Source organism: Petaurus breviceps, unplaced genomic scaffold, assembly GCF_028583685.1.
Source record: "Petaurus breviceps papuanus isolate PSGF00001 unplaced genomic scaffold, PetGlider_PUasm1.0 90792, whole genome shotgun sequence".
Classification (NCBI taxonomy): Eukaryota; Metazoa; Chordata; class Mammalia; order Diprotodontia; family Petauridae; genus Petaurus; species Petaurus breviceps.
The window spans coordinates 8,217,829-8,228,288 of NW_027187347.1; the positions used below are offsets into that span (position 1 = coordinate 8,217,829).

A 10,460-nucleotide genomic window follows, 5' to 3' on the forward strand; every position below is an offset into this window, starting at 1 on the left:
GAGAGAGAGAGACAGCGAGAGAGAGAGGGAGAAGGTGAGGGAGAGAGAGAGAAGAGAAGGAAGAGGACCAAGCACAGAATCTTGAAGATATCCATGCTCAAGAGGTGAAAGAAATTACCAAAGGAGACAGAAAAATGGTCACAAAGATAAGAGGAAAGTCATGAGAATGTCAGGAACCAAGGAAGGAAGGGGTATCAGGAAAAAGAAGACATGGTTCACCATGTCAAATGCTTTTACATAGATCAAGGGTGATGAGAACAGAAAAGGAGCTATTGGGGTTAATGATAAGCTTTCTAGGAATCTTCAAGAGAGGTGTTTCATTGTGGGAGAGAGAGGAGACAGAAGTCAAAGTTTTGAGGAGTGAGGAGTGAGGAAGTAAAGACAGTAAGCATAAATTATTCTCTCTAGAAGTTCATCAGTGAAATGGAGAAGCGAGATTTGGCATGACAGCTTAAGAGTAGCAGGATCAAAGGAACTTTTTCCATTTTTTTTCAGGCAGCCAAGTAGTACAATGGGATAGAACGCTGGACTTAGAGTCAGGAAAACTTAAGTTCAAATCCTGCCTGAGACACATACTAGCTTTGGGCAAGTCATTTAACCTCTCTTATCCTCCTTTTCCTCATCTTAATAGGGATAATAATAGCCTCTATCCCTTAGGGTTGTTGTGAGGATTAAATGAGATATCACTTGTGAATCATTTTGGAAACAAAGTACTAGATAAATGCTAATTATTATCATCATCATTATCATCATTAGGATGGGAGGAGGCCTGTGCATGTTTGTAGGTAGTTAGGAAGAATCATTTAACGGTCATAGAACTAGAAGAGGGCAGTGAGGTAGCCCAGTGGATAGAGCACTGCTGGACTTGGAGTCTGGAAGACTCATCTTCCTGAGTTCAAATCTAGCCTCAGACACTTATTAGCTGTGTCACCCTGGGCAAGTCGCTTAAACCTGTTTGCCTCAGTTTTCTCATCTGTAAAATGAGCTGGAGAAGGAAATGGCAAATCACTCCAGCATCTCTGCCAGGAAAATCCCAAACAGGCTCATGAAGAGATTGAAATGACTGAACAACAAAAATCTGGTCTTTTGATAGTGTATATTTTCAGTTTTTGAAAATATTCTAGGGGCAGCTAGGTGGCACAGTGGATAGAGCACCAGCCCTGAAGTCAGGAGCACCTGAGTTCAAATCTGACCTCTGACCAGACACTTAACACTTACTAGCTGTGTGACCCTGGGCAAGTCACTTAACCCCAATTGCCTTACCAAAAAAAAAAAAAGTATTCTGCTATAATATGTTCTCAGTTTTGTTAGCATATAATTATGTAAATATGTTTTGATTATTCTTTTTCATCTCTTCTGCTTCTGTTTACATTTCACCTTGCTCATTTCTTAGTTTATTGATGTGATTTGGCTGCCCTCTGATTTTAGATTATCTAAAGGTTTATTCATTTTATTAGTCATTTCAAAGAACCAGCTATTAGTTTTATTTGTCATTTCTATTTGTTTCCAATTTATTTCTCTTCTAATTTTCAATATCTCTTTTTTTGTGTTGATTTTACGTTTGCTTATTGGCTTTTTATCTTTTTAAATGCAAATTCAGTTAATTAATTCTTGCTTTTTCTGTTTTTTTAATGTGTGTTTGTAGGGATATGGTTTTTCCACTGAGGGATGCTTTAGCCGCATCCCAGAAATTTTACTATGTTGTTTCAACATTACAGTTTTATTTTACATAGTTATTAGTTGTTTCCATATTTGCGTTTTGATTCATTATTTAGGATTTCACTGTTGAGTCCCATTTCAATTCATTTCTTTTGTTTGTGTCCCCTAAACCAATGGCTATTTTTATTATGTTTTGGTCTGTAAGGAATGTATTAACCACTTCTCCCTTTTTGCATTTGTTTGTATTATCTCTGTGCCCTAATACATGGTCACTTTTTGTAAAAACTCTATGTGGTGCTGAAAAATATGTACTTTTTTCTGTCTTATTTCAAAAACACCGTGATCTTAAAGAAATCTTTCTAGCTCCAGTTTCTCCAACAATTTATTTAGTTTCATATTTTCTGTTTTGTTTATCTTTCTATTTGATTTAGCCAAAACTGAGAGAGGGATGTGAAAGTCTTTGTTACTATTTGGTTACTATGTATTCCTGTAGCTGGGTTAATAATTCTTTTACACATTTGAATGCTGAGGCATTTAAGGGATATAAATGTATAACTGATATTAGTTTGCTATCTGTTGTTCCTTTCAGCATAATATAGTTTTCTTGTTTGTAAATGTTATCTTTAACTTCTCATATAGTACAATTGTAGCTCCTACTTTTTTGGATTTACTTGATGCATAGTATCTTTTTTCTATCCCTTCGGTTTTATTTTTATATGTCTATTTTTCAAATTTTTTTTTGTAAGCAATGTATTGTAGGGTTTTGTTTTCTTTTTTTTTCTTTGTTGCTTTTTGGAGGGTAATTTTAAGGTTAAGTGACTTGCTCAAGGTCACACGGCTAGTTTTTGTGTTAAGTGTCTGAGGCCAGATTTGAACTCAGGTCCTCCTGACTCCAGGGCAGGTGCTCTATTCACTTTGCCACCTAGACACCCAAGAGTTTTGTTTTCTTATCCTATCTATCACTCTTTTTCATTTTATTAGATGATCTAATCCATTAACATTTAAACTTATGAGAGTTAGGTTTATTTTTCTGCCATTTGTTTAAATTTTTTTTCAAGTTACAATTTTTCTCGTATTTGCTGTAAATACAGTACTTTATCTCTTCAGTTAATACACTTGAATCTTTGTGTGTGTGTGTGTGTGTGTGTGTGTCCTTATTCCCACTGACTCTCTTTCCCTTACCCTCAGTCCTACCTACCCATTTGTCATTCTTTCTCTTTGGAGTTTTGATTATTAGCTCCTTTGTCTTTCTCAATTCTATCTGATAATCTAACTTTCCCCTTCTTCTCTTCCCCTTCAACTAGTCTTATTCATTAGTTTTTAAAATTTCATTTTTTCTCCACATCTTTCCATCAAGGATTTCTTTCCTTTACTATCTTGCTTTTCCATCATCTCTCTGCCTATTCTGAACTCTCTTCTGATCCATGACCTCATACGTATCTGGTCCTATATTCTCTACATTCCTTATGGAGTAAAAAATTTTGAGGTATCCATTACTTGATGCATAGTAAATTTTAAGTAGCTATTTCTCAGGCCTTATAGAGCTTGTCCCATGAATCCTTTTTCATTGTGTCTTACTCCCCAAAAAATATCAAATCCTGCAGGTGACAAAGAGGCCACTGTTCCAAGGTAGTACCTCTCCACCCCACATCCCTGATTATGCAGCCTAACTCTCTGTCCATGCACTGCTTCTCTCTTGTTCGCTTGTGTTGATATTTGGAAGTTCAACACTCCAAAGGTTGCTTGTTTCTAAGTAAGTGGTTTTTGACTAGAGGAAGTTGTTACCAGGTGAGTGGTTTAGCCTTGGTTTCCACAAGACTAGTATTCTGCTGTATATACAATTGACATATATTTCTATTTGACTGTTTTAATAAAGGGTTCTCATTCTTTTGAAAAAAAAGATATGCATAACAATACAAGACTTTTAAAGTTTCCATTTAGGACAAGATTTTAGAGAAAAATACATGCAGGTATGACTTAAACAAACATTCTAAGCCAGGTATGGTGGTGTGCCCTAGAAATCACTGAAGTCAGGAAGGCTGAGACTGGAGATCTCTTGAGCTTTGGACTTCCAAGCAGCAGAGGTCTGAGATAATCAGGGGTCTGAACTCCATTTGGCATTAATATGGTGAGCCCTCTGGAACATGATTGCACAAGGTTGTCTAGGGGGGTTGATCCCAGGTTGGAAATGGAGAGGTCAAAGCTTCCATGCCAACTGGAGTAGTACAGACCCCGTGAATAGCCTTTGAATTTCCAGCCTGGGCAAAATTAAGAGACTCAGTTTTTATGAGTAAACAAGCAAATAAATAAAAGAATAAGGAATGGATGGATAATAGGTAGATAAATTAATAATTAGCTAAACAGATATTAATAAATAAACAAATATATACATATGTGCATTATATACATATATATACATATATGTGTATATGTTATACTTTTTAAAAGAAGTATTCAGTTCTAGAATGGAGAAAAACCAGAGATGGATTAAGTTATTGATGTGAGCAGATAATCCTTTACTAATGTGGAGAAAAGGCAGGATTAGATTAGATTACATGGCTGACTTTAGTAAATAATCTGACTGCCTGCTCTAACACTGGTATTTCTTTATGCTAGTGTAGAATGCTTCCTTCTCGTTTGTTCTGGATCTTTTTCTTGGAGTTAGATTCTCCTCCTCCCCTGCCCACACTGAGCTTGTGAATGGCAGCTCGATAGGGATTTCCTTGCTGGGGACAAGGCTAGAAAAATTGGGAAAATCAAATAAATACCAGTGATTAGGAACAAGAAAGAGATTAGGAACCCAGGTTTATAGATCAGCTCCATTTAGCATGAGTGTAAGTAATCAAAACAAAGAGATGTAAATCTGATATTGTTGGGCTGTATTTATGGAGCTGTGTGAACATTTCAAGGCCTGGTTTACAGAGCTTAGAGAAGACAGAAAGACCTTGTTTACAGAACCCTGGAAGCATTTATGGATCTGGTTTATGGAGCTCATGTGACATGGAGGAGGCTTCATGGAAAGAGTTGGGGGATCCTAGGGGGTTTCCACAAAGTCCCCATGACTCAGAGTGAACAGATTTGGCAAACATCTAAGGGAAAAGGTACCTAAATGGGGTGAGTCTTATTGTCCAGGGCGATATTGCTGAGACTGGGTTACTAGATTTAAGTAAAAAACTACCAAACATGAAATCAGACAGGAATAAGGCTTCTTTCTCTAAATTACAGGTCTGTAACTCAATTATTAAGATGACTATCTTGGTCAGCAGGCCCCAGGAAAGAGTCTCTGGTGTTCTTAATTGGGTCTTTCTTTAGGCACTTGGTTCAATATAGTATCAGTGCTGGGGCTTGGGCAGTGACAGGATTGATCAATTTGTTCATTTAGCAGATATTTATTAAATACCTACTATATATAGTGTGGGGGTAACTAGGTGATACAGGGATAGAGTGTCCTGGAGTCAGGAAAACCTGAGTTCAAATATGGCCTCAGATGCTGACTATGTGACCCTGGGTAAATCACTTAATACTGTTTTTCTTGGTTTCCTTATCTGTCAAATGAGCTAGAGAAGGAAATGGCAAACCACTCCAGTATGTTTGTCAAGAAAATCCCAAATGTAGTCATGAAGAGTTAGATACAATGGAACAACAACAAATGCATTATGCTGGGTACTAGGGAGGATATAAAGGTAAATAAGAAATGATCCCAAAGAATAGATCTAGAAAAGTAGGATATGGCAAATGAGAAAGAGCACACAGAGACTTTCAAAGGGTGGTGCCCTCAGGATCTGGAGTCATATGATCCAACTCTATTCTTCTGATGAGGGAAGTGAAACTCAGAGAGGGACTCGTAGTGAATTGTCCAAGTTAGAAGTGAGTTAGAAGTGGTAAGGGGAAAATCCAGATCTACTCAATCCAGACCTTGTTTCACTATACCATGTTCATTTAAAAGTGTTTTGTAGGGGTGGCTAGGTGGCACAGTGAATAGAGCACTGCCCCTGGAGTCAGGATGACCAGAGTTCAAATCTGGCCTCAGACACTTAACACAAAACTAGCCATATGACCTTGGTCAAGTCACTTAACCCCAATTGCCCTACCTTCACCCCTCCAAAGAAAAAAGTTGCTCTGTTAATCTTGATTTAAGCCATTATATAAATATTAGCATTAATGAAAAACATTATAGAATCATCTATTATTGAGGGAAAAAAATCTGTTTGTAAACTTAGTATCAGGAAGTGCTATTCTATATCTTTAAGTATTATAAACTCTCAATCTCTGACTAAAGTTTTATACATGAAACTCCCTCATATGACAACTGGCTTTTACCAGACTATTTTTTAAAGCATCTTCCATTGTTGGCGTGTGATATATTCAATCAGAGTTATTTGTGTTGAGTTCAAAGCTGGCCAGTTGCCAGATGGTTTGAAGCCTGGGTGAAAAATACATGGTGGTCAGAAAGAGAAGATTATTTACCAAGGAGCCAGAGCAGGAAAAGGACTTTAAAAAGGTTCATAGTGATCAAAAGTGAGGGTGTAAGAGGAAACTAGACTCCTGGCTAGCTTGATGGTACCAAAGCATTAAGGAAGGATTAGGCATCTTTAACAAGTGAGAAGGGAAAGGTTGAAGGCAAAGTTGAGAATCAAAGAGCCCAAGTTAGGAGAGATGGGAGCATTAGGAAACCTGTTAGCCTGTAGCAGGCCCATAGCATCACATCCTAGCTAGGAGATACCTAAAAGAAACTTGTCTTTTTCCCATTTTTCTAGCCCTTTTTTTTTCTTTATGGGACCCACATCTGTGGCATTAAATTCCTATCCTCAGTGATAGGATACAGATGATCTGACTAAAGTAAGTCAGATCAGCAGTGTTTCAGAGTGGACTGCTCTAACAGATTCAGACTCACTTGACTGGGTGTTGCTTAACCTACTGATACCTGAAACTTCAGGAAATTTGGAAAAAGAGAAAAAATATTCCATTACCAGTGACCTGAAACGAAGGTAAGGAAGAGTCAAGATTTGGGAACTGAACCTAAAGCACTGACAAAGGGATTGAAACTTGATTATTGCTGTGGCTTTATCAGTCAGCTTTGCCACCTGACCAGGGACAGAAATGATATCAGATTATAGGTGGACCTTACCCCACAGCTGGAGATAAACACATTCCTGTCTGGAGCAGAAGTACTGAGTGGGTAGAGAGCAAGGCAAGGCAGTATTTGTGCCAGGCTGTCCTACCCACTTACTGTGAATGCCATCTAAAGGAGAATTTGAACTGCACATCAAACTGGGGATATAGCCCAAGGCTCTGTCCTGGGCACTTTTCTCTCTACATGTAAACGTAGCACTCTCCATTGGTGGCCCCATCAGCTCCCATGGTATAATAATTACTTATGTGCATATGACTCTAGTTCTACATGTAATTAGCCCTAATCTCTCTTAAAGTTCCATTTGTGCATCACAAACCACCTATTGGACATTTCAAACTGGTTGTCCTGTTCAACTAAAGAATCTCAAATGAAACATGTCCAAAGCAGACCTCATTATCTTCTCCCCTAAACTCAACCCTCTTTTAAATGTTACTATATGTATTGGGGTTGCCAAAAATCATGCAGTCAAGGCTCATCCAGGCTGAACCCCTTGGAGGCATACTTGATTCCTGTATCTCCCATGTCCCACATAGTCGAGTCATTTCTATATAACAACTCTCAAATTAGACCCCTTCTCTCTACACATAAGACAGTTTCTCTAGTTCAGGTCCTCATAATAGCTGGCCTATACTATTTCAATAGTCTCCCAATTATCCTTCCTGCAGTGGCCAAAGTGATTTTCCCAAAGCATAGGTTGCACTATGTCATTGTTGTGTAACAGACTCCAATGAATTCCTACTGTCTCTTTTCCCCTTTTGGGGATTTAAAGTCCTTCGTATTCTGCCTCAACAGATATTTCCACCTTCATTATACATTATTCCCCTTTACAGATGGTGGGATCAAATTGGCCTATTAGCAGTTCCTTCTACGCTGCAATGGTATTTCCATGTCTTTGCAGAAACTGCCTCTCCACACCTGGAAGTCACTCTCTTCTCATTTCTGCCTCTTGGAATCCTTCCTTTCCTTTAAAGACCAACTCATATCCCAGCTTCTACTTAAGGCCCTCCCTGATTACTCCCAATGCTATTAGTGTTATCTCCTCAAAGCCCAACTCAAAGGCGCTGTGGCTTAGTGGATAGCAAGCATAAGCCTCAGCCTCAGAAAGCCCTGAGTTCAAATCCCACTTGACACAAATTGGTTGTGTGACTACAAGTCACTTAAATGCTCAGGTGTCCTAGTAACTAAGACCTTGCTGAGAAGACATTAACCTGCATTTGTTGCAAGATTTTTCTCAAATAAAAGTTCCCTGTGCCAATTAAATAACAGATCCAGTTCCTATCCCTTATAGGGTCACACAGTGCATATGTTGTTAAGCCTGATAAACCTAATCGAGAATTTTTATCTCTGTATTTCTAACACCTAGTCCGGTGCTGGGCACACAGTAAGTGCTTCTTGATTATCTGCTTCATTGAAAAACTGTCAACGGGACAAAATGAAGTCAAAATCCATAGTTTCAGAAGACCGTGACGCTACTTCAGGAAGGCAAGCATGCAGATTCCTTCTGCCCAGGGCAGTTTTTCTAGTTCTTTCAGCACGGCCAGGCCTTTCCCTCCGCTTGTTTGGGCGGGTAATCTGACTGTCCAAGGTTAGACTGGAGCCAGATGAACATTGAGCAAACCAGAAAAACAGCCCTCGGGAGGAGGCGACAGCTTCAAGCTCTCCTTTCGCCAGGCTGGGCACAGCAAAAGTTCCCAAGACAGAGACTTTGCCCTCCTTTTGGCCCCGGTTTAGTTTGTATGACCCGCCCTTCCCAGTCTTGCTCACACCCGGCCCCGGGCACGTCACTCCTGGTGGGTGGGGAGGCAGGGAACCTGCATAGGTGAGTGCCGGCCCTCTGGCCGGAGCCCTTCAGTTTCCCTGGTGTCTCGCTCTCCCTTCTCCTGCCCATAGCTTTCCTCTGTTTTCCCACTGGGCGGAGGAGGCTGCCTGCGCCCAGCTGATGCTATGATTGAGCTCTCCGAGCTCGAACGAAACTTTGAAGAGGCAGAGCCTCTGAACGGGACTCTTCAGCCAGAGATCCGTCTCCAAGTGGAGAACCCCGAGCCTGCCCAGGTAGGAAGACGAGCTTTGAGTCTCCTTTGCCTAACGCGGTTATGAAGTTCCTAAGTGTGAAAGTAACAGACTCAGGGAGAGTCTCCTATAAAGTACTAAAAAAAAAATTTTTTTTTGACTTGTTTAATTAACTCGAAACAAACGAATATAACCTATGTTGCGTATTCGAATAGTGCCATTGGAAACCCCAAGGAAAAAAGTTTGAGCCCTTTGGACGGGGACCGCATCTAAGGCGTCCCACAGCCTCCAGGTTTAAATGGACAAGGAAGTGACTTCTTTTTGGCTTATCTCCCTGAGTAGATAGAGGGAGATTAGATTTTTCGGAGCAGGAGTCTGAGGTTTGCAACTCTTTTCTTCCTCAATATTGTGGTTGAATTGTGTTCTGTGTGATATCCGGGAACATTTTTAGTGTTTCCTCAAAGTTGTTGAATAATTGTCTATTTGGAAATAAAGGCGATTCCACAGGGCATATCTGACATATTTTAGATACGCTTTGGAACGTAGCTGTCTATAGTTGCTAAAACAAATGTCGTTTTCCTTTTATTGTTATGTTATTTTTATTTTATTTTATTGTTATCTGTTAGAGCTACCAGATTTTTAAAAAATGTGTATTTGGAACTATGGGTGCCAGATAATTGCCATTTTAGTATAATTGTTTATAACAGTATCAGTAAACTATGGATTTTTTCTTTTTGGGCATTGTTTGGAAAATCACATTTTCATTTCTGTTAAGTAAATATTAAATAGAATAGAAAATAAATCATCATCTTTTACACTAGAAATAATCCAGTAACTACAAAAAAAAATGAAGGCAGAGGATTGTGGGCTAAGAGTTGATTCTCTTTCTTTTCTATCCACCTACTTTGACTATCATCCCAGTTTTCAGTCAGCAAACTTATTAAGCACTTACAGCAGGCCAGTCAACACTTTCTATACTCAGACCAATCCACATCCCCTTCCGAACATGATCCCTGAGAAGAAGAGAGGGAGAGAAGATGAGATGGGATTGGAAGAGCAAGAGTTATGGAGGGATTTAGTATACATTTTTCACCTGCTTAGAATAACTGACATGAATTTGAAGTCTTCCATTCCAGCCTTAGTCCTTGGCAATTTTCAGTCAGGACTTATCTTTCTCTTGAGTTCAGTCCTAATTGTGACACATACATCATTAGTTTTCAATAACGGATTATCACAACCATGATGGAATTTTGTGCCAAATGCCATCTTAAACGGAGAAAAAAATAGAGCTGTTAGAGAACTCTCTACATATAGGTCTAATGGTCACTTTCTCCTTCATTAGTTCTTGCCCCACCCCCACACCCTGAACCCCGAAGCAGGGTGTCCAAATGAGGAAGTTCCCTTAGCAACATATACTTGATGTTCTGGTGCTTATATTTCCAGGAACACATAATTCTGTTAAAAGGTTTGGGGCAGCTAGGTGGTACAATGAATAGAGCACTGGCCCTGGAGTCAGGAGAACCTTAGTTCAAATCTACCCTCAGATATTTGACACTTGCTATCTGTGTGAAAGTCACTTAATTCCAATCGCTTTACCCTTCCCCCTTCACACACACACACACACACACACACACACACACACACACACACACACACA

At 39.4% G+C, this 10,460-nt stretch overlaps 1 protein-coding gene across 2 annotated transcripts in view; it reads left to right on the forward strand.

Annotated features, from left to right (window-relative positions):
* The first annotated feature begins 8,558 nt into the window (after positions 1-8,558).
* The window catches only part of CUNH3orf52 (chromosome unknown C3orf52 homolog), a 48,730-nt gene continuing 46,828 nt past the window's right edge, over positions 8,559-10,460 (forward strand). Inside the window, exon 1 of one of the 2 annotated variants that reach the window (XM_069069831.1) lies at positions 8,559-8,845. In XM_069069831.1, the coding sequence (XP_068925932.1) occupies positions 8,738-8,845 (108 nt within the window). In that variant the 5' untranslated portion in view covers positions 8,559-8,737. The remainder of the gene's footprint in view (positions 8,846-10,460) is intronic. The other variant, XM_069069832.1, reaches the window with a different exon arrangement.